This window comes from Phallusia mammillata, chromosome 4, assembly GCF_965637545.1.
Source record: "Phallusia mammillata chromosome 4, kaPhaMamm4.hap1.1, whole genome shotgun sequence".
Lineage (NCBI taxonomy): Eukaryota > Metazoa > Chordata > Ascidiacea > Phlebobranchia > Ascidiidae > Phallusia > Phallusia mammillata.
Window position 1 is genome coordinate 14,257,364 of NC_137255.1, and position 27,663 is coordinate 14,285,026.

A 27,663-nucleotide genomic window follows, 5' to 3' on the forward strand; every position below is an offset into this window, starting at 1 on the left:
TGTAAATAAAATTACTACTTCTGTATGATCCTGTATTTAGGAAATTTGACTTGGTTTTTGTAGAGACATTTTCATAAAAAATCAGTAAAAATTAGTAAAAACTGCATTTTCAATCTTACATTACATGTGTATGTCCCAGATGTTGTAAAGTTTGCAAACTTGTTGTCGGCAACATAACAATCAGTATCTTGGATTGGAGCTGCACTGATTTCTGTGTCATTAATGTTTTTCATGTATAGACATCCACACCAGTTGAGTTCTTAAGCAAAACATCACAAGGATTAGTAAAAGTTTTTCTACTTCGTACAAGGGTAAATAATTTTAGGCATCAAACAATAAACAAACAAGGTGAAAATAATGGCCCATATAGACGTAACAAAGGGACATGCTTTACTACTCACACTTGCAGGTGGTTGACACCTCACTTCTGTGCACCTTTTTATCTATCGTTTTTATGCGACGCTTGTTTTGCACCTTTATATCATTCCTTCATGTGACTCAAGTGTATATAAACGGGTGTAACTGATGTGGCCTTCGTATCACTGATGATGGCATGAGCATTTGCCAAAACGTTTGAAATATATAAAATATGTCGCTTTTTACATCTATTTGAGCCTTTATTTTCACCAATAAACTTATGAACAGATCAGTTTATAGTGCACTAAACAAACATGTTTAATAAAAACCAAATATTTTACAGAAAACAGGTATAACTAACACTTTAAACATCATGCAAAAATACGTTTTTAAACATACTTTCCTGAACAATGCCAATGGCAGTTATATTGTCCGAAACAGCCATTGATGCACCAGTTCGGTTCTGTAAACATTTATGAGTCTCGAAGTACGTAAAACTGTTAAAAGTCGGAGCAACACCTCTATGCACAATGAAGTAGGAATCTAAACATAAAATGTGTTAAAAAGTAAAAAATATGCTCAGTTTGCCTTAAACCTGGTGGTTTTAATTCCCAGTGACACAAATACTGGAAGGTTTCATGCGATGCCCAGAGTGATAGTGGACCAGTTACATGTTTTCCACCGACTACTATTTCCCCTTGTGAACTGTCTGGGTCAACAACTAAAAAATTAGATGAGGAATTTCTCCTAACAAACAAAATAACAGCTGATAAATATGAAAAACAATAACCTTCACAAAACAGCGTATTTTGATAAAAAAACTGAAGCAAAAGTCTTTTTAATAGTAAAAGATGTTACTGTCAATTTCAACTAAAGTGTTAAAAAAAAATTTAAATAAATAAAATGCTGCTACATAAAAATGCTGTTTGAAACTAAAAAGTATTCTCTTGGCTGAGGCTCATCAAATCTACAAAGTTACCTGAGTCTTAAAAGATATCCACCATGTGGTCCACATGTAAAACTTTGATTTACATTGGAAAACTCACAGGTTCCTATGAAAACACTATTATTCATTCTTCCACTTGTTCCACCACTGTGGTCATAGGCTGTTGCTTGCAGACACAGACCTGCAAAAAACTAAACTGCAGCTTATTGCTTTTATAAAACTATTTGTTTGCTACCTAAGTCTACATTGTAAAGATGATCATGGGTCAGCCAAGTCCACCACATCCCAGTATTGTTCTCAAAAGAACATGACCTCAAAAAAACGTTATTAGTTTTTTCATCACCAGACAGGCACCTGTTGAACAATAAAACGACCAACGGCATGTCATACACAAACTGTTTACGTTTCGTACCTGTCAGTATATGCCAATCTTCTTTTTCCTTTCAACAAGGAACCAAGGTTTTGTATTTTGAAAGCATGGTATTTCTGTAAAGTTTCGAGATAGAGACCATCTTTAGTTAACTTGCCATCATGACTTTGCCATACTCTTTTTGCCAAGTCAGATTTTCTGGCACCAATATCTTTAATCCCCAACCAGTATTCATAATCTAAAGTACATCATAAATTGATAAAGCACTTTTTCTAGTTTAACGGATGCAATACTAAAAATTTATTTCTGAAAAGAATACTAGCAAAATTTTTAAAATTAAGTAAAATAAGTAGACTATTATAAAACCTTGTTGTAAATATCACTGTACACAGGACACATACAAAAAATGTATTTACTTGAATGTCCGGCATCTGATTCAATTAACCACTTAAACAGATTGTATGTAATCTCATTGTGTGGAAAAGCCAAGTGCCCTCCAGATTTTTCACACACTAATTGAGCTTCATTATAACTGGAAAATGTTGTATAATCTGACTGCACATGATAGCATGCTGCAAGACAATAGAATATACATGGCATTTCTTTAAGAAGCCGCAACTCAAAACGTAGTGATATGAAAACATTTATAGTCTGCATCTTGCTGACGGTTATCTTCAAATTTAAGTCATAGAAATTCCAATACCAACAAAAACTGGTGGAAAACTCACTGTCATAAAGCAAACCTAGTTGTAGCTACAGTATTTTCCATTTTCAAATAATAATAATAAAAGTAGTAGGTGCTTTTGAAACATGCAAACCTACATCTATTAAATGAAAACCAGCCCGGTGGACAAGAAGGTACACAAGTGTGCTTTGCTCCTGACCACGTCCCATCTTCTTGGCAGATAATTTGAACCAATTTTTGACCAGGTTGTGTTAAGTAACCATCCAGGCATTGAAACACAGCCTCACTTCCATAACTGTATTGTGATTTTGAAGTGAGCAAAACTGCATTGGATACCTCTGCTGGCTGGTTGCAAAATATTCTGTTACATTCCACAAGTTTGGGCGTCCAAAAACCTAAACCACAATAATTACCAAAGGCCAGGTCATAGATCCAAGTACAATGAATATTACCTCTCGAACAAGTGATGACTTGAACTTGCTTAGCTGCAGTTATGTTGTAACCTTTCCTGCAAATGACTTGCACTCTTGTAAGAATTGGATACATGTATGATGGACTTGAATATGAAATACTCATTAGTTTCATCCTGTACATAGCAGATTTGTTCAAAAGTAAAAATTTGTGTTGTTAAAATTGTTATGCTGTTGTTAAAACTTTTATTACCTTGTTAATTTGGGCAATGTACAAGTGTATGTACATTTTCTAATGCTTGTACAAAACTGTGCCACATTCTTTTTCACCCAGCACCAAGGTTGGGGAGCATTTGAACCAGGATTTCTGCAATGGTTGTGGTCTGGGAAGTTTGTGTCGCCATTATAATATTTCCTCCAGTTCATACAGTAACCTTTTTCAGTCCAATTGGTATAACCTAAAAAGTAAGGCTGTAGAAAATGCTTTTCTGGCAAATGTTTGCAGGCATTGGAGCATTATTTTTTACTAGGATGCCAAATGTTTTTTTCAGGTTTTATTCATGCTAACTTTAGTAGAAAAAAATTGCCATTCCAGAAAACCAGAACATGTTAAAACCTATAACTGCTATTTTAGGGTTATCACACTGGGTTTTATTATTATTTTCTGTAATAATCTAATGTTAAAAAGTCTTCTGTTTTAAATGATAGTGATTTTGAAACCTTTTTTAAACAGATGATCATTTATCTTCCACAGTTTTTCAGATGACTACCAAAAAAGAAGACAGAATCAAATAAAGCATAAAAACAGTAACCAAGACACAATAATGTACATTGCATAATCTTAATTTGGAAAGCTTGACCCTTACATATAACAAAATCCGCTATAATTGTTACTAAGGTTTCAGAAATACATCAAAAATCTTTAATAATTAGCAATTCTATTCCTTCAAGTCATCTTTTTTGAACCACTTTGAAAATCACTTACTTATTAAAACTTGTTTTACTCGGAAAATGATACAAAATAAATACCATAGTAATTCGTCCCAGTCCCATAATAGCACTCTCCAGCTGATTGACATGTAAATGGCAGTGGTTCTTCTCCAGTGCTTACTTCCCATTCATTTGTGGCAGAATTTAATACCACAACTGCTGGCGTTGGACACCTTTGAATTTTTTTTAAATAATTTTTTTTAGAACTTGAAACTTTACAAAAAACTAAATCATTATTAAAGGACTTACTTGGAAACAAGGCAGTCTTGCCATGGTGCATCAGGTTTTAAGGTCATACACCAAGCATGGTCCTCTGATTTTTTTCTTAATATTTCATTGGGAGGTCCAGGAGGTTTTCTACATTTGTTACCACTCAAATCATACTCAGTGAAATTTTCTGGTTTAAAAGGGTGTCGGTGAGGTCTCTAAAATCACATATTACACAAAAAGACATATTTATACTTTCTACTATCACTACATATTTACCATTGAAATCCATGGCTGACATCTTATACCATCCCTGGTCCATGATCTGAAAATTTATTTGCCTGTCGTATAACTACAAAAACCAACCTATTGCAACAAGTTATTAAAAGCTTGAAAATATGTGAAATGCATTTTAAAAGTTGTTTTGTGCAGACATATTACCATTAACCACAAGTACCTTGTCCCACGATAGTCTCTCATTTTGACCCATGGCAATGCACAGTCAATCATTTCCGATACACCTACAGGATTTCTTTTCGCAGTTACAGCTTCCCATTTATCAGAATATCCCTTTTGCTAAACATACACAAAATTAGAAAAAAGAGTTAATAAAGAAGGCACAGGTTTCTTTTAGGTTACTTACTCTCAGGACCAAATTATATGCAATTCCACTTTCTGATGTAAATGAATCGAGGGACAAGTAATATTCTTTGTCTGAAGCAAGTCGGATAAAATCTCCCACAACTTCTTCTTTTCCGTGAAGTTGTGCTACAGGTTCATATACCCATGACTGATACTTTAACCGAACAACTTCACAAGGTTTTAGCATAACAGAATGTTTTACTCCCTCGTCAGCACTGTCAAGCATTGAATCAAGACACATGTCCAAGTTGCGATGTTTAATTTGGGTTAAATATCCTGCAATCCAGATATTTTACACATTAAGTTAAGCTTGTAGGTTAGTTCAGTTCTAAATTTAAAACTTTTGTTGTGTTGCAAAATAGTCTCAAAAACTCTATGAAGTATTGAATAGAAAACAGCAGTGCAAAGTAAGAACTCAAAAGATTAAGAAGGTGTCAGGTTTGAATGTACCGTATATACTCACCGATAGGTCGCACTATTAGTTTTGTGTTAAAAAAGTGTAATTTAGAGTTGACTCGCACATAAGTCGCACTGAAAATCTAGAGATTTAAAACGCCCTTTTCTCTAGCTTTTTTGCATATATATCTTCCTATTTTGTTTTTTTGTAGCGTTTAATATAATCAAAATATGTTTATCGACACCTGTGAGCTGTAATAAGTGCATGTACGCAAGCGCCGGCCATACGATTTCATGAATAACCAACTCGCTACAAAACTGTATGTCATTGCCAGTACATTCGGACCCCTAACCCTGTTTAGCCCAAAACTTTCAATTTTGTTCCGACTAGGTGGTGATTTGCACTTATGTCCAGCGGATAGGTCGCACCTATATATTTTTTTTAAATATAAGGAAAAAAGTTGCGTCCTATGCGCGAGTATATACGGTAATCATATGATTTCTCACTCTGATTTAATAAGTTTTGTAAAAGATAAAAAACTAATTAAAGTACTTTTTTAACTGGGGTGCATTAAAACTTTATTTTATCAATAACTGCCTTCTAGACACACATGGCAACCCGAAGAAATCAGGTTTAGGGTTCTAGAATTGCTAGAGTCAAAGCTGTACAACGGACCATTGGGTTGGAGTCAGTATCGTAGTAAGAATAGCATTACCAGAAAAAAGATTATTTCACACTTATAAATTAAGACAGTAAAATTGTTTTAAAAACAACATGTAGAATTTAACCACTTTTAAAACTAGAATAGTGGTTTTCCTATATATTGCCAGTTTATATATACTACATCATATTTAACGATGTATCACATATACCATTTACTATATTTATAATGTATATATATGGGGCACCTAAATTTCATTGGGTCCCTATCTTTTTCCTGGCACTTTATGTCATAATTGTTTCTGCAAGCATAATCTAATGGGTCCCCACACCTGTGCATAAACAGTAGAAATAGGGCACAATCATTGTTAAACTGGAATAATGGATTTCCTATATATTCCATTTTACAGAAACGGTGCCATATTTACGCACCATTCATTATAATTCTAAGGGATATATATTTGATGGATACATTCAGTATGGTACCAATACTTTTGTGGCCTGTTATAGCATATTTGTTTTTGCAAGCAAAAACCAATGGGTCCCCACACACACATATATTTTGAATTTGTAACAGGATGAATGGCGCATGCATATGCTAGGTAAGAATTTGAATTGCACAGATGACATTTGTCGTATTAAAGAAATATTTATAAACTTTTGTTTTGTAACAGTCACAGCCCTTTGTTTGTTGAATTATGATTTTTAATCAGCACATAGCGTACCCTGGCGCCGTTAAGTTTCTACATACCAACAATACGATTGCTTAGCTGGGCTTTTTATGTCCAAAACCTGTTCTAAAACAGTTATATTAACGCTTTCAGTTTGAGAAGTCACGTTACACAGGTGTAACAAATCGTACTGCGTTGTCGCTCTGCGTTTTGAAACACCTATAAGTTGACCTACATTAACGTTTACAACGCAATATAACTAACATCGTAACATCTTAATTCCAACCAGTGAGAAAATGGTCAAGTGACAACTGCGTTCATGCGTGAAGCAGAGGCATTTTTTATGCGCCACTATCGTCAATCACTCCCATTGCGTCAGCTGTGCACTGAGCGAGCACAAATTTGAAAAAAGACAGCATTTAAAAACATATTTTTACTATTACTGGGCTGATTGCACTGAAATTTTTACCAGGCAACAAAGAGCACCCTATCCACAGCTGTGTAAAATTTCAGCACGTTAAGTCTTGTATTTCTGACCTCATTAACATGTGAACAAACAAACAAATATTTGGGGGTAAAGGGGTGAAAATGGATATATACAACTTCAAGTTACAAAATACTTTAAAATACGCTGCAATGTACCAATCAAAAAGTATGAAACTCCAGAATCATCTACTTTAGCAAGTATAGCCGTTTTAAAAAAATTACGTTTTGGGGGGCTGTGGGTGAACCGAGGGATCAAACGGGGTCAAAATTCACATGGACCATCTTTAGACCAATATCTTTAATGTGTGTAAATTTGAAAAAGTTTGAACCATTCTTTCTTGACCAAAACGTGGGAACAAATCTGCGTTAAAAATTTCACGTTTTGGGGGGCTGTAGGTGAACCGAGGGATCAAACGGGGTCAAAATTCACATGGACAATCTTTAGACCAATATCTTTAATGTGTGTAAATTTGAAAAAGTTTAAACCATTCTTTCTTGACCAAAACGTGGGAACAAATCTGCGTTAAAAATTTCATGTTTTGGGGGGCTGTGGGTGAACCGAGGGATCAAACGGGGTCAAAATTCACATGGACCATCTTTAGACCAATATCTGTAATGTGTGTAAATTTGAAAAAGTTTCAACCATTCTTTCTTGTCCAAACCGTGGGAACAAATCCACGTTAGACGGAAAAAAAGAAAAAATATATGTAGACAAAAACAATATGTGTCCCCTTCAGGGAAGGGGATCCATAATTAACATTAAAATAATGTAGGCACAAGGTGCAAACAAAACTATTGATGACGGTGATCACTATTGTGTAAAACACAAATTGGAAAAAGTGTGCATACACAACCTTTCTGACTTTTAGGACAATCCTACATACATAAACAAATAAACGTTAAGTACGTACCTGACAGCCACCAAAAGAAAATCGTGTTTTCGACTTCGCAGGGGACAAACACAACTTTAATGTGTACAGATTTATTGCCACTCATCTCTTGTTCAACCTCTGGTTTTGCACATTTTGTCAAATCAAATGGGCTTTGAAAAACAAACGAGCGTCCAGCAGAACCTCTACTTTCACCTGACTTAGTAAAATCTGTCTCCGCTTGCTCCGTGAGCTCAGACGACTGTGGCATAAACTGCCATGTGATGTTAGATACACCTACAGTGGGTGTCATACATGCTGAGCTGAGACCTATAATATATTGCAATTCAAATCCCTTTAAAACAGAACATTACAAAAATTACCCATGAAGTAATTCTCTGATCTACAGACAATCATATCATATTTACACATAGTAATGATAAAAGGTTCCTAGAAATTAATAAAACATTTCATGTCAAAAAAGTTAAGAATAAAACTGCACAAATGGGCATACACTTAAGCATATACTTGAAAAAAACATTACATACTTGCAGCAATTTAATGGTGAAAACAAGGGCCCAAATAGATGTAAAAAGTGACATGCTTTATTTTTCAAACGTTTAGGCAAATACTCATGCCATCATCAGTGATCTGCCAAAACGTTTGAAAAATAAAGCATGTCGCTTTTTACGTCTATTTGGGCCGTTATTTTCACCATTAAATTGCTGCAAGTATGTATCGTATTTTACGGACCATAAGGCGCAATTTAAATCCTTTTTTTCCTCATAAATTGATCGTGCGCCTTATAAGCCGCCTAATGTATGGATCAAGTAGTGCTTTATTGCCTACACTCCAGTACCGATACTATTATTATATAAATAAACCACCGTCTTACACAATAAACTACGGTAAAAGCAACTAGCAACTGTGATATTCACTAGACTCATTTTTTTTGCTCATTGTACTATTGAGACTTGCTTACATTTATTAAGTAACAAGTAAACTTTTATAACCCATACTCCTTAAAATATGTTGCGTTCTATAGCCCGGTGCGCCTTATGTATGAACAAAAAACTAATCAAAGCAATTTATTGATAGTGCGCTTTATAATTGGGTGCGCTTTATGGTCCGTAAAATACGGTAATGTTTTTTCATGTATATGCTTATGTTACCATTAAACTTATGAACAGATTCGTATATAGTGCAGCAATTTGTTTTGTTCAGTATTTAACTCTGATAAACAATTATACAAAAGTATGCCAAATAAATACCTTTACAACCACAGCGAAGATAAAATCTACTTTGAATATGCAGAAGATTAAAACTTTCCGACCCAACATCAGTTTCGTGTGGTAACCATCTCCATCTCTGTGAAGGTTTGCTTGAATCACAATCTTCAGCAATCACATACATATGCATTTGGTATGATGACAAACATAGTCCACTTGCCACATTCATTAACTGTCGATTTCCAAATTTTATCCACCTAAGATAAAAAAATTACCCTTTTACTTTGGTGTGTTGTTAGCAGGCCTGGGGAGTCGGTTGTCTGTACCTTCGACACCAATTGCTAGAAATTGCATAGGTCTGACTCCGACTTTTGCTTGTTGCTAACAATAGAAAATTATCCTATTCAATCATGCTTGATTTAAATGTCTTTTTTGCATAATGTTTAAAACATATGTATTTAATGCTCAACTAAACTCCGACTCACCAGAACCAGTGGTAAGGTACATATGTTTGTAAATGCCCACAGAGTTTGCTGCTTTAAATTTTTCACCACATCTTTTATGACATGTTATCACAATCACAAGTAGTCATACCTTTGTGATGAAAGTTCATCGTCACAAGGTGTCATATGAATGAGGTTAGAAGAGAGTGAGACAGCATGAGAAAGACAGTTTCCACAGCCTGTAAGAAATTTATATGCACCAGGTGGTGTTTCTGCCGACATTTTTGAAAATGGGGTGATTCCTGACCCAGGTAACCAGGTGGTAAATAACGAACTTCTCAGGTCAGATATGTACACCTTTGAAAATAAACAAAAAAAAACATACAAAATTTCAGTAAATAGCATAAAATCTTGGTTATTATTTCATTTTTCTCAACATAAAACTTTAGAAAATGTGTTTCAAATATTTGTTTTACCACATATAAGATATAAGAGAATTTATAAACCTAGAAACTCGCTCAAACATTATCAACTTTACAAACACTTTATGTAAATAAATGGCTTTAAAACATTAGACTTATGAACAGACCCATGTACAGTGGTCGGTGATGCAACTTTGAAACATACATAAGAACTTCAAGAACCTTTGTTAAAGCATCGAAAGTAAGTTTGTGAAGGGGACCAGACTCTCTGCTGTCAAACTTCCATCCCGAAAAAATATAATCTTCTGATTCTATCCAATACTGAGACAATTTGCCAAGTGTTCGCTTGCAAGGAAACAATGCAACAGGATCACCATGTTTGGGAATTCGTGCTGATAAACTAATACACAGCTTGTAACCCATGTTGACGATTGCTTGTGATGACCACCAGAAAAACCTCTGATTCTTATCACTGAAATCACATCTATCAATCTGAAGTACATGAGTTCTTTTTATAAATCTTGCAACCAAGCAAAAATACTGATCATCTGCCGAGCGTTGAAGTGAACGAATGAGAAACTGGTGTTGCAGATCAATTTTAGGAAAAACCCTGGCAAAGAAAAATATTTTTATTATTTATTTGTTAAAGTTGACAGTTAAAGTTGCTTTAAAACCTAAAACTAACACTCGAAACATATTCTAAACCGTGTTTTATTTTTGAAATTCTAAATCGACTGTGAATAAGATGACTTAAAAGCATTTTAGTATCTAATGTCTTGTCAAGTAAAACAATAAAATAAATAATACAATCATTGTCCAAAAACATTCTAGATGTTCTGCACTGGAATATTTACTGCAATACTAGACTTACAGGACGTACAAACCTGTCTCCAAACCCACTTTCTGGCATGACATCCAAACAATCCGTTACATTGCAAGTAGTTGGGACTCTTTCACTTCCAGCATAACACCACACGCCTTTCAGATCAAGATTTGGGTTGCGACAGTGATTGTCACCTTCTGGAGGGTCAAGCCCACCAGCTTCCAACCTTTTTGGTGGTTTGTGTTCTTTTGTATCAGCAGCAACAGACCATTTTTCACATGGAAGTCCATTGCTGGCTGTACGAACTGCCCCAAAAAATGTACTTCCCAAACCAGTTACACAACTTGGTTTTTCTACACTTGTGCTGGTCCCCTGAAGACTCCATGGGTGCATTCCACCAACCAACTGACGGTCGTAAGTATAACGCAGAGTATGTGTATCACTGTCTGGTTGTGGATGCTCCAAGTCCTCAAACATACCTTGATATAAAAACCATGCCAATTGTCCATTTATAAAAATGTCTGTTTTGCATTTTTATACATTTTAAGAACACAACAGTTCCTATAGATTAGGTTTTATTTCATAGATAGTATTTAGTTACATATCCTGAGTACAGTATATACCATCAAACAAATTTATAAGCCATGCAACATGTTTAACTGTTTTAGTTGCGACTATCTTTTATGCGACGTTAATGTAAATTTTGCTCTTAGTGGTGATGCTACTCTTCTGGTCTATACCTTGTGCATCAAAAATGCATGCATAAAAAGCATAACATTATGCACTATACATCTAACAGTTAGCGTTCTAGTGATGTTATAAAGTTCATACCAATGTAGGACTTCTCAGAATGTCTTTGTAAAAGCAACACACGATTCAGACTCTGCCTGTTTTTGACAGAAGCCAGGGTCCAGTTGTTGGCTGCACAAAATGATTGAGCTTCTATGTATGTTTTGGGGTCTGAGAATGCCTAAAATTATAACTTTTTTCAACAAACATGGATCATACACAGTTTAGATAGTCACATACAAAAAAGTTTTTTCATTTTCTCATTTAAATTATTTCACTGTAAATACAGTATGTTGTAACATTTTCAAACTATCAACACATGTCAGATGGAATAAGAATTTAAACAGATCAGCAAACCTGTGTGTTTAAAGAGTCATGGTATATATAAATACACTAAAGTTCCCCATCATTACCCAGTGTTTGTAAAGCATTCATAATAAAATTTGCCTTCAGACCGTTTCCAGGGGGTATTTACCTTATAGCAGGTAAAATCGCCTCGATAGAAAAAAGACTGCATAAAATCCCAACCAGGGGGGCAAAATATCGGACAGGGTTGAGTGTTGCAAGGGACGGCTTCATAATCAGAGCCATCACAATCACTTCTTCCATACTTCGCGCAAGCCCTTAATACTTTGATGGTACCAGTCCCGCAGGTTCGTGAACATTTTGGTGGTGCAACAACTTCCACCCCTAAAATAATATATAACACTGAGGTGGTCCAATACTGAGAGCAAAAAAGGCTACAATACAGTTAGTTACATAGAGTTGGGGACAAAGATGACTTTTTCTTTTAAAGGAGTAAGTTACCTTGGTTCTAATCAATCCAATGCAGGGGTGTGTGACCATTAACACTGATATGTTGAATATAATTAACATAGTTAGACTGCAACTTTTCATTACACAAGGTAAAACTTTACTTGGGTGAAAATTTGCTTTCATCCACTACTGAAACTATTGTAATGGTGTTTCAATAGCCATCCTTTTCTGTGTGTTGTAATTCAATCACTGCTTAATTGAGTGCAAATGCAAATAGATATGATACAGGACATGGATCATATTTTAATGCAGAGTTACGTTTGCTGACCAGCACGTTATTGATGCATTTCTATTTAGGGCTGTGGCTAAGAAAAACATTTTTTATGCAAATCTATTCAAAGACTGCATACATACCATTTTTGCAGGCCACACAAAACTGTGTTAGGCAACATATAAAATGTTTAGGCACCTGGTTTATGACCTTTGAAAAAAATATTTACAAGATTCACTCATCATCTAAATTCTGATAAAACAGTTTTTTATCAAAATTATGAAACCATCTTTTTTGCCGTTTTTTAATTACCTCTTTTTGCACAGATGTTAAGCCTGTCAGTGTTAAGCAAATGAAAATCAGTGGAACTGCCACGAGTTTCTCTCATCTCAAGATTTAAGCTAGGTCCACTATTACTTATTGCAAGATATTTATGGTTTGGTTTTTCCTTGGGTAAAACATGAAGAAATCTCAATCGAACTCTTAGGGAACGATATTCACCTGCAATAAGTTATTTGCAATTAAGTAAATTGTTAAGAAGATACCAAAAAGCGTGCATTATCCTAAAATGATGCAATAAACCACTTGGCAACATTCATTATTCTTTTGATGAAACATGCATGTCTTAAAGCAGTTCGTGGATCGAAAAAGTTTGTTTTCTTAGTGTGACAACCCTATGACCAGGGGTATATTAAGGCTAAGGCCTTTCTAGTGGTTTACTTTAGCTAAAAATAGTTAAATCAGATTTATTTAATCAGTATGACCTTTTAGATAAAACTTTGTGCCATAAATACTTTATTCGCATTTCACATATTTATGAAACAAAAATACTGTGTTGATGGCGGCTATTGTAGTATGGCATGATTTTTTGGAACAAGTGGAAAAGTTTGCTAATCACTATGTTAAACTCTGCATATTTTTTGTTTTACAGAAATCTCTAGAATTACAAAAGTAGATCAACTTACAGTACCAATTTTGATGTGCATCATCAATGTCACAAGGTTTAAAAATGACAATAACCTCTGTCAAATTAGGACCAGTTCGATTTACAGCTAGACATTGCTTTGTAGCTATATGCTCAAGGTTAAAATCAAGCCTCCATTGCCACCAAAAGTTTTTTAAATCAGGGCTTTTGTGTCCAGGACAGCGTCGAAAAGCCCTTGTGAAAAAAAGTGAATTCCAAGGTCGGTTACGTAATATAAAGTTAACATACAAATGAGTGATATAATTTGCTCAAAACTCATCAAATGAACAACTTTTTATATATTGAACACAAACAACAAAGTAAAGTATCAGTTTTTTTTGATATCGTCTCTTAGACTTAGACATTATACCCCATCTTGGCAACATTTAAAAGCAGACTGTTTATACATTTTTTATCCTTACTTTTTTCTGACTATATCATACCAACTCACTATGCATTCCCTTGCAATAACTCAGGGAAACAACAAATGTTCGCATTTGCAGCAAAGACAAAAATACCACAGTTGTCAAGTAGTATAGACATCTACAACCTGTTTCATACCAAGGTTTAGGTCCCTCAGCTGTTATGTTGGCATCTAAACATTTGTGTGAATTCCAATTCATTAAAACTCGTAAGCCATCCCATCGCAGTCCAAGGATACAGTTGTCCTCATCTTTTTTATTACGACAATTGTAATATCCACTGCATTCCTGTTCAAAACATATTGTTGCAATAGCAGTAATTAAACACTGTAACACTGATATTGTATGATAGTTTTAGTCATTATGAGGTACTGTACTATCAAGGCAAATGCTGGGATCATTATGTTCAAACATTAATGTTGCATGTTCTACAAACTGTATCCAATTTAAACATAATTTGATAATTTTACAGATTTTGGTGTGCTATGGATACTAGGGTAACTTGTCGACAAGTTATGAGGAAAATAAAGTAATATATTTTTGTGGCTAGAAGTACAACCGCTTTATCGGTAAACAAAACTGATAACTTAGTTGCAGGCAGGCCCATAAAAGTTTAAACCTAATTTATATCTTGGAGTGCATTTGACCATGTATAATATTACTTCAAAGAATATACTTCTTTGCTTTGTAAATTAAAAAGAGGATACTTTTGTTGCAATTTGTAAACATCACTGGAATGATTCCGTGCCAGTTTGAAACAACAATTCTTTTCATTTAAATAACAACAAAAGTTATATATAACTTGCAAACAAACCCTAAAATGGTAATTTATATTTAAAATATGAACAGTACCTTTGACTCATCAACACACTGTCCATCACCACATGAAAATTGCTTTGCAGCACAAGTATGGATGGTTCCCCCAGATCTACCACTTGGACTAGATGCGGCTCTTCCACCTGGTTTCAGGTAGATTTCCGAATCATTAGCATTTGTTCTTCCCTGAGGAACACTATATAACAAACAAATATGGACATATCACCTAATTGCATAGGGAGGGTGAATCACAAACCATAACCTATCACTTAATCAAAAAATCGTCCGATTTTATATGAGATGGGCGATAGAGCAGAATGTGGATTTCTATATGAATGTTGCATTATAAAATGCTTTTCTTCAAACATAGTATAACTATTTGAATTTGCATCTGAGGTATATTTAAAAATTAAACCAAACCATTTAAACCTTACTTGGGACAAGAAAGGATTATAAAAAACACACACAATGCTACCATTTTAGTGGCCATATGCATTTAAGTCGTAAAATTACAGATGATTGTGTATAGTTAGAAAACGATTCTCCACATTAGCTATAACCAAAATAGGCTAAGACAGTGGTCGGCAACCGTTGGTCCGCAACCCGGTGCTGGTTTGCGAGGAGTTTGTTACCGGGCTGTATACTTTTTCAAGTTAAATGCTAACATTTTGCCCATGTATCCCAAGGAAAATCAACTAATTTAAGTGTTTGTTTTTTGTTTGTTCTTGGTAATTTTTACCTTTTTTTACCTGAACCTTTGACAAAACTAATCGAGTTGCCCTGGCCTAGACCTATGGCACTACACATGCATTTTTACTTGTATTTTTTTACCTTGTCTCTCTGCAGGGATAGGATGCACAATCCTGCATGTCATATTTAATGCTGTTACAGCCAATGTCTATGCATGATCTGGTGCGCAGTCTTTTTCCACCCTTACATTCTCTGCTACATTTGCTCCACTTACTCCATGGGCCCCACCTCATAAACAAAAACTCATGTTACAATCTTTCCAAAACATACGGATTAATACTAAGAATAGCTCCATATGCCTACTATTCTTAAAACATATTAGTATGGACATTGTGGTGCTGTTAAAATTACCTTCTTGCAGGATTGCACAATTCACATGTTTGACGACATTGATCAGTCACGAATTGCCAATCACAATGTCCCTGCTCTTTATGGATTGAGCAAAAGTCTCGGTTTAAAGCTGAATCACTACATGAAAATCCATGGGCAGTTTCATATACGTCCTGACCTTTGCACGGGTAAAGTTCTGCAGATTATTTTCACCTTTGTTTATACCTTTACCAAAATCATGAACAAAAATGCAAATACTCACCCAAAAAAACGGCAGCAAAGAACATGAAAAAACGTAGGTGGTAGAACATCTTACAGCATTTTAACACTTGGAAAAGAACGCTATTTTGGCAATTCAATGCATTACGGTTCAATCGTTCTGCAGACATCTAAACAGTCGCGCTATTTACAATTTTCTGCATGACCGAGCACGAAGTAAAGTCGTTCATGCATTACGTTGTGCAACATGTACTTTTTTTACAAGAAAGCATTTGTCATGTAAGTCGCAAAAACTATACAACTAAATAAAATGATTTTGGTTGAAATGTAGACTGGTTTCGTTGGCGAATCACAATTTACGTAATCTGTGGTGCGTTGCCCCCTAGTGTTGACTAATAAATCGTATCTTTTTCCTTGGCGCCCAAAGAGTTTTTGGCGCTATTCGGAATTTTGTGAGATCTGAGAACAATAGAGATGGACGGTGGTCGTGGTTCATATTTGTGATTACTCTTTCTTAAAATGGCCTCTGGTAGACTAAAAACTTGCAAAGTTGCACGTAAGGGGTTGAGTATGTGCCATGCATTTCGGAGTAGTATGTTATAATTATATTAATTGGTATATTAACGAAATACCGATAGACCACAAGACGAAGAGTCGAAGACGTTAGTGCCTAAAGTTTATCCATAAATCCTTACCACTAACCGCGGCAAAGAATTTAGAAAATGTGAACCGGAGTTGAGTTTCTTTCTTTAGCTTGGAACATACTGAATATACTCTTTAAAAGTAAATTGTATGACATGTTGTATAAATGTACTGTAGTATGTGTATATTTTTGACTTCTGAAATTGTACTTGTCATTTGTCACATCCCAGAAAGCATCTAATCTTAAATTTTTTTCTGGCCACCAAACAACCTGAGACCGTTTTCTAAACAATCTAAACATGTCCTTTGACTGTAACATGTTTTGTAACAGATTACTTGTTTGTGTACATTTCAAAAACCCTGGCTGATACCACATGTCTAAAAAAGGGTTGAATATAAGTTTTCAAAGTCGGGCGATTTTCATTTGTTATTCACAACATTAGTGGGATAATGTGTGATGTGAATAGTTACACACTTAAATTTCTGTTTTGTTTTGTGCATTGTTGTCAGTTAAAACATTTTTCTTCATTACACAAGGAACTATACCTTATGTTGCCTAATTTTTAAAACTGATAAATGTTTAAACCAGCCAAAAAGTGTGACCCAAAACTTTATTTTTGACATGTGTCTCATTATTGTCATTAATCAGTTGACTAGATACATTCCCTCAAATATATAGCAGATATGAAAAGTGTGAAAGACAAATAATAAACTGGATAAATATACAAGAACATGCAAAAATAAGAATTAATTTCCTAACCTTTTTCCTTTCATTCCAGAAACATAAAAATGACTAAAGTACAAATTGTAAATGTTGAAGTTCTAGATAATCCCTCAAATTTTTACAATCCATTTCAATTTCAAATTACATTTGATTGTCTGGAGAATCTAAGAGATGGTAAGAGACTGTGAAAACAACTATAAAAGCGTTACTTGATGCTTATGTGTGTTTTTGCAGAAAAAATGCAATACTTTGGTGTGAACACCTTTTTTATTTCCTCTGTTGTTTTTATTAGATTTAGAATGGAAAATTGTTTATGTTGGTTCTGCTGAAAGTGAAGCATTTGATCAGATTCTAGATTCTGTTTTGGTTGGACCTGTACCTGCCGGTAGACATAAATTTGTATTTCAGGTAATGCTTGTATTACAAAATGGAATGCTTAATAAAGTGATAAGACTGAACACAATTGTATGTTCAGGCGGAACCACCAAAGCCGGAGCGAATTCCAGTTGAGGATGTTGTTGGTGTTACCATTGTTATTTTAACTTGTACATATCATGGTCATGAATTTGTCAGAGTGGGTTACTATGTTAACAACGAGTATTCTGATCCTGAACTACGGGAAAACCCACCAGATAAGCCAGATTTTACAAAGGTAAAATGTAAGGACATGACCTTTAAGCCATGAACTTTTAAGCGGCAGCTTACTACTGCTCCTTGAAATATTTGAATTTAATTCTGATTTCATGTTCTAGGCTTTAATTCTAAAGTATGGATGTTCATGACAATACTACAGCAATATTGTGAGGTTACTTGTTACCCAAAGCAGTCTCATCTACCGCAATATAGTTAAAACTTATTTTTGGTGTTTTTAAACTGCAAAAAACAGTTTGTTGGTGAGGGGCAACCATATAAAGTTTTACAACCACTGTTACAAACATAGCACTATTAACCGTATAAACTAATTTTGCAGCTGGTAAGAAACATTTTGAGCAGTGAACCACGTGTTACAAGGTTCAAAATAAACTGGGATGACAGTGCCACATCTAATGAGCAGCAGTCAGGGCCACCCATGTTTGAAGGCAACGTTCCCCCATCACCACCACCAGGAGTGCAATACAGTGAATCAATGTTAGAAGACATTCAACAAGCTATGTGTGAAGTGTCAAAGGATTCTTTAAAGTCAGGCCATGACTCCAACACTTCTAAAGCTGCCATGAGTAATGGTGAGAACTTTCAGAGTAATGGGCCTGTAAACAGACAGTTTCCTCCATGTTTGGAAAACTCTATTGATGCAATGGAGGCACAAATGCTTGTGGAATAAATGGTGCAGTTGGCAAGATGTTGCAATCAAACTCCGCATTCCACCTGGCATTTCATGCACTGCTGCTATAAAACTAAGATTAGTAGCTGTTGGCCAAATTGGTTGCCCACTGCAGAGCCTGGTGCTATTGAGCACTCCTACAGTAGTTAAACTGACTTGAGTTTCCTTTTATCTATTTGTTCAACTTTCAATTTCTCTTTCTATTGCCCGGCCCTCTTATATGTACAACTCACACATAAATGCTAGGTTTTGATTCAAACAATTATTGCACAAAAAAGGGTTTCGTTTCAGTTCGAAAGTATTAACACTTGATGAATGTCATCAAAGTCGTATGTTCTGTTCAGTTCCGTATCAGTTATTTGCAATCCAGAAATGGTCTGGAACAAGAAATAAATACTATATATTTGTTTGTATAAATCAAAAATAGTTAAGTAGTATATATACCTGAAGACCAGGAGATATTGGCAACAAAGACATTGCAACATAAACATGATCTTTTGGAGCTAACTTTTGTAGGTGGTACGATGAACGGCCTTGCCACAACATCCTTGTGCTGTTTTCATATTTTACCATTAGGTTCTTCACTCGTTCACTGAAATGTATTATCGACTGGATAAGTTTTCAATAAAATTATATGACAGATAATTTAGACAATGAAAAAAATGGCTCCAGCATTTTTTGACACTATTACACCAATAATAAATTCATTACATAATTAATTAGTTTGTATAGTGCACCTGTGGTTTGTGATTTTATATTTCATTTCAAATGGCTTGTTCACTTCTTGCTCATTTGGTGCAGAATCAACCTCTAATCGTATGTCACTTTGGCTTGTAACCTGAACACATTTTATTCATTAACCTCAAAAACATTTGAGACTCTAGATCAGTGGTTCTCAAACTTTTTTATTGTCGGGGTCAAATGGTAGTTTGTTAAGTGTGTAGGGAGCCGCAAAAAAACGAAACCTTGAGAAAATCACTAAAGAAGATGACTTTGAAAGCTAAACTACTAGCAATGTTTCGTGGTTTTCTGAGGTCTGGTGCGAGCCGCAAAATACGTAGTTGGGAGCCATGCGGCCCCGAAAACCGAGTTTGAGAACCACTGCTCTAGATGTATATTAACATACAGCCCGTTGCAGTTGGCTTGTTTGCAAGCGCCCCCTCTCTCCAAAACTTGATTTCCAAACAATGTCTAGTTTGCCAATAGCTCCAGCACCATCACTAAACACTTGTAAAGAGTACTTTGGTTTTAACTTCAGCTGGTACAAATATTGACGGATTTCAGATGGCTTCATGTACGTCTGCATGGGCACACTACAAAAGCTTTATTTGTAAGTTCAGCAATGAGGTTTTGCATGTTAAATATGTACCTGCTTTGTTCTGTGCCACTGTTTAATGGTTTTACTTCATAGGCTGGTGATGGATCCAAATTTACTTTTTCCATACATATTAACGATTGGGTGATGTTTTGGATTTGTGTTTCAAGGTACACTTCATCACACTTAGATAAATAGATAGTTTAGTTGAACTTGTATATGATGCTAAAATTACAGTGTGAGCTACCTCTACATTGTAGAATTTCGTTTTCACATCCAATGGTTTTAACACTTGAAATTTAAAAAACTTACGAAAACTTCTCAATTCACCGTCAGGCCTGTTGTACGAAACTATGCACACCAGTCTGAAAAAGATCAAGAATGAGTTGAAGTTTGTAACAACACAAATTTTTTACCATGTCTGTACATAATTTAGTTTCAAAATAAACTTTTTACTAGGGTAAGAAACAAACCATACGCTAAAACAAAACACCTGCAAGGTATAACTAAAATGTTGGTAATTGACAAAGGTGTTATCAGTGCAAAGCTTACATGTGTGTGCCAAGCTCTTTGACCTCATGATTAATTACTTCATCCAGTGAACTTGCAGAAGCAAGATTGGGAATAGGTTTGGCAAGTGAAACTGGAAGTCGTTGAGATTCTGTTTGCAAATCAGCCTGTCAGAAAGTTTTGTAATGAAGTTAATCCTTACAAACCTGCCCATGTAGTTACAGTGATATTATATGCCATATAATGATACCCATCATAATGCAGTTTTATCGGGTTGGAGTGAGGATCGATCATTAAAATAACATTAAAACATGGTCTTGGATACTCGTTAAGATTGATATTCTCACATGCAGTGTTTCGTATCACCCTGTAGTTGTAAGTTGTAACATACCTTGAGGCTGACATTAGACACACTGCCGGGACTTTCATTGATCACACTTAAATAGCTTACAAAAGTTTCACCAAGAAAAATGTTTCCAAAGCTTTGTGGTAGCACCAGTAATTCACCTACAGTGACAAACAAACAATGTACATATCCAATGACAGCTTCTTCACACAAGCACTGATTATACCTGTCCCAAATGAGTTCAGGGTGGTGTTGCACTGACCAAGAGTTTTAGGGTTCAAGTTATGACTTTCACTTGATATTGGAAAAGAAGTGATAATAGAAGGCTTGGTCAGCCTCATTACTGCAAAATAATATTTATTAAACATTATGTAGTCTTTTGTACAATTTTATGGTAGGCCTAAACATGACTACCTCTTAAAACCAAAGGATGTTCTTTGCTATTCTCCATTTCAATATTCTTTGCTTATCACATTTTTACAGAGCTTTAAAAACGTTTTAGCATACTATTTTTCACGAAATTGCACATTCTGGAGAAAAGCGGCGATTATTCATGTGGAACGTAAATGTTTACAAAAGTGGAACGAGTTTAGCGCCCACTAGCACTAGAAAACATTATAATTATAGAAATCAATAAATATCTGCTATGAAGGGCACAACAATATCTCAGATACTGTTCAACAATTTTACACAGAGTCACAGACAGTGGCGTATCTAGGATCGTTTTTAGGGGGGGCATTTGAATTAGAATTTATGAGGCAACTTTCAAAGACCAATCTTTTCGACCAATTCGGTTCTTGCTTCAAAATTTGGGCATCGTTCCAATGAATGCGGTGATCACATTCCAAAACGTGTTCGCATAAGGCGGACTTGTTGACGTCCATGTTTTTGACTGCCACTTTGTGTTCCTTGAGGCGTGAATTTAGATTTCGCCTAGTTTGGCCAATGTATACCATATTACAATCACGACAAGGGACCTGGTAAACAACTCCTGTGGTATAGTGGCATCTTCAGGTTTTGGTAGCAACTGTCCAATTGTTTTAAGGGGTTTCATTGCCACTTTTACCCCAGCGTCGTTCAAGATTCGTTTGAAAATATGGGTGGTGACAAGAAGACGTCACAAACAGGAAGAAAATCATATTAATAATGTGCGCAATCAATATCCTCTTTAATTAGTTATGCAAGGAATAAAAGATCGCTTTATGTGAATGGACACTCATGTACCTTATTTACGTCTTTGCCTATACGGTTGCAAGATTGGATATTGCATAAAATTGTAGAAATACTTCAAGCTCCTCGTGGTCCCCTTAATATCGCTTGACAGACCCCTAAAAGACCGTGGACTCTAGTTTGAGAAGCGCTATTCTTAAGCAGAATGTTTGATACTATCTAGGGACATTAAGCTCACTTTACTAAATTGCATTATATCTACGGGAGATTCTGAACTATAATATATTGGCGTCTCAGTGATAACAACCACAATGATGTAGCCTTGAAAACCAGCAAAGGCAAAATGACTCGAATTAACGAAAACACAAATTGTCATACGTTTTAGACAACTTCAACCCGCAGGTTGCCGCCGCGGGTACAGCTTTGCATATTAGCGGCCGTGTATCAATTAAAACTCTTTTGCAAGATAGGGTATTAGCTTTTAAGGCTGGCATGGTAGTTTGAGAGCTGTAAAGGTATAGTATAAACCAGGGAGTCGAACCGCTTGTCATATGGGTTCAGCTTCGGTTCGGGTTCACTTTGTTTTGTTTTTAAGGGTTCGGGTTCGGTTCAGGTTTTTGAAATGAAAATTTTCGGGTTTGGGTTTTGTTCCGGTTCGGCCAAATTATCCGGACCAAACCGGTTTAAATTTTCTTTCGTTTATAGTTTTAATTCTAATCATCATCTACCTGGCCTTATCAAACTCTGAAAGAATTTTGACTGTGCACTTTTATTTTTGACACGCCCTATAACTGTTATCTCGCGTATTCTACAGTGCGCTGTTCTGAAACAGAATCACAACATATAAAAAAATATATACAGACTGCATATATACTGGTTCGGTTCCGGTACGGGTCCACCGCCAAACAAAATATGGGGTTCAACTCTGGTTCGTTTTTTTCAGAAAATCGTAATTAGCGGTTCGGGTTCGGTGCGGGTTTATAGTGAAATAAACCGCTGAAACCGGTTCGCGGGTTCGGGTTCAGTTCCGGTTCGACCCCCTGGTACAAACCACGTAGACAAACGCCAGACTTTTGTAAACTCATTGTGTGCAAACCATGCACAATAAACAGAAAATTCGAGGCATAACGATATTAATAGTGACGTCATGAACATTTAAAAGTGGCCAACAATTCCTTTACTTTAGTTCAATGTATGGACAAAGTTAGAAAACAATTCTGACTTTGGGGCATATCATGAAATAAATCTCAGTTCTTATTAACAAAAACTAGGGCACACTGGCGGCAGAAAAAGTGTGATGCTGCCGTCAAAACGAAAAGGTTATGTACCCCTGCTCCATGCAGCCTATTGGACTCGCACTAACTTAAACGCAGGCAAAACACTACACATAGGCTCTTCTATTTACGAGCTAAACACATAAATCAGTTTCGGATTACAATGTGGCATTTCTGTCACTAATCTACACATATGTGTGTGTAAAAAGATAGCTGAAACATTCTTTGCCGCCAATAGTCCTAACTGTAATAATGTAACATAAAACAAACCAGGTTTGCACGCATCGTCATGTAAATAAATCAGTCTATAAAGTAAACAAAACATAAAGTCGTACCCGTATCAGGCCAGAATTAAACACTTGCCGACGATTGAAGGAAACACTGGTCATTTGAAGAAGGTAAGTCGGTATACAAGAAGAAAGTTTTTATCCACAAAACTGCAAAATGATAAAATTAGTCTGCCTTAAGCAACAAAAATCTCATGTAAAATTGCAATATAGTTATTGGCTGAAACATTTATGTTTGGAAGGAACGAATGTGCAACGATGATTTGTTTCTTCTTGTACAACAGAGTTGCCTACATTTCTATTCTAGAGTTATAGACCATTGCAGCCGGAGCCATTGTCGCAGTGTGTTGAGTGTACTTCTGTCTTGAACTGTTTCCATTCCCCAAAGGGGGTCGTTGTGGTGGCGGTGGGGGAGGGGGAAGGATCAATGATTTGCTTTGTTGGTTTGATTGATTGACATTTGATTGCATATTGCTCCGCTTGACGTCTACATAATTAGCAAACCTTGTTCTGTTCTGTGTCTCAGTGTTTGTTGGAGGGTAAGAATGCCTTCCGTGCAAATTTGAAGAGTTAACATCTGCCTTGGTGTTTTTACCTGGATAATCCTGAGTTGCTTGGCAAAATTTTTTCTTCATAGCCATACTGTCTTTTTGAAACCCAGACTCTACAGAACGCAATTTCCACAGCGCGGCAGCTGATGTAAGGGCGCTGTAACTGGCGCCACCATCGGTCGTGTTACCAATATGCGACGACCGCAAACTTGGTCTGCCTAACAGCGATGACGATCTTCTGGGCGGGTTTCCGATTGAAGTCGAACTTCGTTGACCAGCTAAACCCATTCGTAAAGGAATGGAAGTATCAGTTTGGACGCTCTTGCTTCGACATTTCTCTCGCGTCTTACGCTCTGTGTATTCTACGTATAACTGCAATGAATGAAGTTCTCCCTCCACCTGAAATCGACGTCGAGTTTCTTCGTTTCTCATCTGTTGTGCCAGTTCTTTTTCCTCGCGCAGTCGTCGAATAATTTCATTCTTTTCACGACATTGCGAAACTGCCTCGTTTTTTAATTCACCGGCAACCTAAAAGCATGCAGGAATATGTAAACTTTATGAGGGCCCTAACTTGTGACCTTATAGTGAATTTAGTAAGAGTTAATACAAAATAATAGTTTTAATTAGTTTACAGTTTTATGAACTATTTTTAAATCATTATACGAGTTTGATAGATTTGTTTACATTTTAACGAACCCGAATAAATTCTGAAAGTCCATCCAGCTTCTGTTGAAGAGATTGTTTTTCAAGCTTCAGTTGTTCCACGTTCTTGTTTAGTTCTCTAACTTCTCGACTCTAAAAAATGATTAACCGAGTATAAGTATCATTTATTTGTAGATAAAATTATGTATTCAATTCCTACATCTCAAAATATCATCTAAAACAACAACAAATCACTTGCAATTTTTAGGTGGAAACAATACCTTTCCGTCTTTTTTCTTGTCCGTTTTGTATGAGCTTCCAAACATCGAAGTTCTTTGTAATTTGAGGTTTTCGGCGGATAGACGTTTGGTCTGCGCTCTCAGCTCCTGCATTTGCTTCTGGTTGATCGCTTCCTGTAACTTGAGACGGTCGCGAAGGGCTTCCTCTCGCTGAAACCACATAGTTTTTTTGTAAAGTTAGTTGCCTGTCAACTAAAGTACATTATTTGCGCCACAGTAAGACCGCGAACTTATCGGCTTTTATCCAAAACTAGATCGAGCTATTGATATGTGTTGTAGGAGTTTTGGAACTCCAGGCGACAAATGCTCCCTTGAACTCACACACGTCAACTGAAAATGAAGTGTTGGCTTTTAACCGTCGAAGTCATGTGAAAAGGCGGCCGAATTATATTTCATTTGTGCTTTACCCTATTGTGAAAGACTGTGGACATAATTGATAAACTGTTCAGAAGTTCTCGAAGTTAAACGATTGTCGAAGCAACGCTGACATTGCAAACTGCGTGTAAAGTAGTAGAAGTGGTAACGTATAATGATGGTTTACTTGACGAGCAGAACGCGCTGTGGGTTCCTAATTATTGCATATCCCAAATAAAATTACATCTAATGCGATTTTTTATTATGATACCACGTTGTCTTTTCGTTTTGCAACGATGGAAAACAACGCATTCTCCATTAAAACCGAGTATATTTAATATCTTATGGTCACTACCAAAAGTTTGCCAAAACTACAACAAAATCACCTCAGGAAGTAAACAACGAAATTGCTTACCTTAAGAGCTTCATCACGCTGAAGTATAACGCTGTTGCGTTCCCTACTTGTTCTACCCGAGTAATCATCTTCCTCAAGTTCATTGGAAAAATGATCTCTCATTTGTTCTTGACTGAATCTAGGTCTGCCAATAGATCTGGACGAACGACTTTCCATCATGTTTACCTTCATATTTTTTACCAATACACAAGTAGCCTAAGAGACATATGTCACAACATTTGAAAATAATTTCACAAAAAAAACATTGTAAGTGTACTTTTTCAGGGTGACACAGCAGCTTCGCAAACATTCGCTGTCATTAATTTTGTCGACATTCTTGTTTAACAAAGCTCCAGGCACACTGAGGGTTTCTGTTTGCACTTACAAATACACACTTGCCATTGACTACAATGCTTTGTTAATGTGCAATATTACGACTTCGAGCGGCCAAAACTTCACACTTTGAACAAACTTATAGTCCTATTTCTTGATCGATGTTTTTATACTTTGCTTCTGTTGGCATACTTTCAACACTTAGAACGCTGTAAGCAGCTTCATCCATTTAAACTAGTCTAAAACAACTTTTTAATGCTAGATGCGTGAGTTCTGCTAGCCAAATGGATTAAGGTACATAAAGCAAAACTTAAATCTGAAGTCAATCCAGAAGTTGGAGCATCAAGGCGTGGGGTTGAAGTTAGGACAGAGCCCCCCTAGACAAAGGAAAATTTGTTTATCGCCTTACGTTTCTCGGCGTCCATTGTATCGGACATTAACCGGCGTATCGGCGATTCTCGACGTTGCTGCTTATCAAAACAAAACTCCAACCAAACACACCAAGACCTGACTTCGATAGTGATTATAGTTTTCGCAAATCTTACAGTGGGATGGCTTGTTTTCATTGTGTCTAAATCTTAGTCATTCACCTACAAGACAACAATAAAAGGCAACTTTGCTCCAAAACGGTCATCATGTTTTTCTGGCATTACGACAACGTTGTGGCATTACTTTGTTATGTTAGCAAACTATTGTTATCTGGTTACAAAAAGCATACGTAATGCTAGAACAGGCATCGTGTTTGTTGTTACTGTAGAGTATAGACTCTCGAAAATCAACATAAATTATCAAACCCTTACACAATAAACGCTACAAAACACCAAAAAGTGTGGAAAGTTATAACGACAAACTAAAAAGTTACAAAGTCACATTTAGGCCCAACTGACTGATAAGCTATGCATAATCTGTTTATTGTCTCATATCGCACAAAATCTGCATCCACTAGTGACTGTCGTCGTATCATGATTCTCTGTTGCCGTTGTTTGCTCAACGAGCTGCGAATCAACGCACCCTTGTGCCAATGGCGACAGACAAATATTGGAAAAGCGAGAAAGTTGTAAAATCCATTTAATTGTACAACCAATACAAATCCGACGAATACGACATCTAAGCTGTTAATGGTTAACCTCGCCACATGTTGGAAAGATAACACACATGTATTGATCACATGAAACAAAAATTCTACAAAAAACGTTATCTAGTCAAATTCAGATCCGAAAATATTAAACTAATAATTAAAACAAAGGTTGTTTTTTTGCTGTCAATCATTTTTATTTTTACGTTTTCAGTCAGGTTGTGATTCCTTACGCGACGGCAACTGTGTTGCTTAATACTTGAACTGTCTTTTTGTCTTGCTTAAAACGTGACGCACCGTAGCCTTCAACGATGGGATAATCGTTTGGGGTGAATGCTCGTTGTGTTCTGGGCGGAAAAAATCGCCTGGAACGGTGATGGCAGAGCCGTAAACAAGTTCGGCCGATGAAGCCTGCAGGTCTTCCTTTGGAGCTGTGCGGATTCCAAGCATCTCTTTTTTGCTATTAATTTTTGGTGTTCATGCTATAAAAGTTGATTTAGAT

General features: G+C 36.0%; 3 protein-coding genes and 1 pseudogene across 5 annotated transcripts in view; 1 reads left to right on the plus strand and 3 right to left on the minus strand.

Annotated features, from left to right (window-relative positions):
- LOC145222210 (uncharacterized) overlaps positions 1–16,093 on the minus strand; it is a 41,143-nt pseudogene extending 25,050 nt beyond the window's left edge. The window contains exons 1-28 of the transcript XR_013859304.1: positions 15,968–16,093; positions 15,727–15,901; positions 15,457–15,603; positions 14,662–14,821; positions 13,949–14,097; positions 13,389–13,582; positions 12,736–12,924; positions 11,872–12,086; positions 11,439–11,577; positions 10,669–11,086; positions 10,007–10,394; positions 9,514–9,719; positions 8,962–9,176; positions 7,733–8,020; positions 4,609–4,883; positions 4,423–4,541; positions 4,245–4,290; positions 4,008–4,183; positions 3,798–3,931; positions 3,022–3,226; positions 2,811–2,944; positions 2,496–2,753; positions 2,090–2,245; positions 1,539–1,911; positions 1,337–1,484; positions 953–1,104; positions 757–900; positions 120–259 (exon numbers count right to left, since the gene is read on the minus strand). The product of XR_013859304.1 is annotated as an uncharacterized LOC145222210 (transcript). The remainder of the gene's footprint in view (positions 1–119; positions 260–756; positions 901–952; positions 1,105–1,336; positions 1,485–1,538; positions 1,912–2,089; positions 2,246–2,495; positions 2,754–2,810; positions 2,945–3,021; positions 3,227–3,797; positions 3,932–4,007; positions 4,184–4,244; positions 4,291–4,422; positions 4,542–4,608; positions 4,884–7,732; positions 8,021–8,961; positions 9,177–9,513; positions 9,720–10,006; positions 10,395–10,668; positions 11,087–11,438; positions 11,578–11,871; positions 12,087–12,735; positions 12,925–13,388; positions 13,583–13,948; positions 14,098–14,661; positions 14,822–15,456; positions 15,604–15,726; positions 15,902–15,967) is intronic.
- A 283-nt stretch (positions 16,094–16,376) lies between these two features.
- On the plus strand, positions 16,377–19,256 carry LOC145224242 (histone chaperone asf1b-B-like). Of its 2 annotated transcripts, XM_080090700.1 has the most exons (6): positions 16,377–16,480; positions 16,563–16,707; positions 17,346–17,464; positions 17,583–17,698; positions 17,766–17,942; positions 18,261–19,256. In XM_080090700.1, the coding sequence occupies exons 3-6, from the start codon at positions 17,356–17,358 to the stop codon at positions 18,609–18,611; spliced, it is 753 nt and encodes a 250-aa protein (XP_079946826.1). In that variant the 5' UTR covers positions 16,377–16,480; positions 16,563–16,707; positions 17,346–17,355; the 3' UTR covers positions 18,612–19,256. The 2 variants fall into 2 exon arrangements, with proteins under 2 accessions (XP_079946826.1, XP_079946825.1); XM_080090699.1 differs by having other exon boundaries at positions 16,377–16,707.
- Positions 18,848–21,336, minus strand: LOC145224241 (trafficking protein particle complex subunit 13-like). Its single transcript, XM_080090698.1, has 10 exons — positions 21,197–21,336; positions 21,009–21,125; positions 20,828–20,943; positions 20,479–20,603; positions 20,174–20,291; positions 19,981–20,111; positions 19,738–19,924; positions 19,349–19,449; positions 19,056–19,203; positions 18,848–18,988 (listed from the first exon to the last, which is right to left on the minus strand). Exons 1-10 carry the CDS (start codon positions 21,231–21,233, stop codon positions 18,899–18,901), a joined length of 1,170 nt encoding a protein of 389 aa, XP_079946824.1. The 5' UTR covers positions 21,234–21,336; the 3' UTR covers positions 18,848–18,898.
- A 1,369-nt stretch (positions 21,337–22,705) lies between these two features.
- LOC145225356 (uncharacterized) lies at positions 22,706–26,837 on the minus strand. The gene is made up of 4 exons (XM_080092043.1): positions 25,775–26,837; positions 24,988–25,155; positions 24,761–24,859; positions 22,706–24,592 (listed from the first exon to the last, which is right to left on the minus strand). Exons 1-4 carry the CDS (start codon positions 25,943–25,945, stop codon positions 23,804–23,806), a joined length of 1,227 nt encoding a protein of 408 aa, XP_079948169.1. The 5' UTR covers positions 25,946–26,837; the 3' UTR covers positions 22,706–23,803.
- Positions 26,838–27,663: the final 826 nt, after the last annotated feature.

Bases quoted from the DNA above. Each gene is read 5' to 3' on its own strand.
- LOC145224242 (XM_080090699.1), top strand. From the start codon at position 17,356: ATGACTAAAGTACAAATTGTAAATGTTGAAGTTCTAGATAATCCCTCA. The intron at 17,465-17,582 runs GTAAGAGACTGT...TGTTTTTATTAG, and splicing joins TCTGGAGAATCTAAGAGATG to ATTTAGAATGGAAAATTGTT. The intron at 17,699-17,765 runs GTAATGCTTGTA...TTGTATGTTCAG, and splicing joins GACATAAATTTGTATTTCAG to GCGGAACCACCAAAGCCGGA.
- LOC145225356 (XM_080092043.1), bottom strand. From the start codon at position 25,945: ATGAAGGTAAACATGATGGAAAGTCGTTCGTCCAGATCTATTGGCAGA. The intron at 24,860-24,987 runs GTATTGTTTCCA...ATCATTTTTTAG, and splicing joins ACAAGAAAAAAGACGGAAAG to AGTCGAGAAGTTAGAGAACT. The intron at 24,593-24,760 runs GTTCGTTAAAAT...GCATGCTTTTAG, and splicing joins GACTTTCAGAATTTATTCGG to GTTGCCGGTGAATTAAAAAA.
- LOC145224241 (XM_080090698.1), bottom strand. From the start codon at position 21,233: ATGGAGAATAGCAAAGAACATCCTTTGGTTTTAAGAG. The intron at 19,925-19,980 runs GTACATATTTAA...AAGCTTTTGTAG, and splicing joins AGTGGCACAGAACAAAGCAG to TGTGCCCATGCAGACGTACA. The intron at 18,989-19,055 runs GTATATATACTA...TTCTTGTTCCAG, and splicing joins CAATATCTCCTGGTCTTCAG to ACCATTTCTGGATTGCAAAT.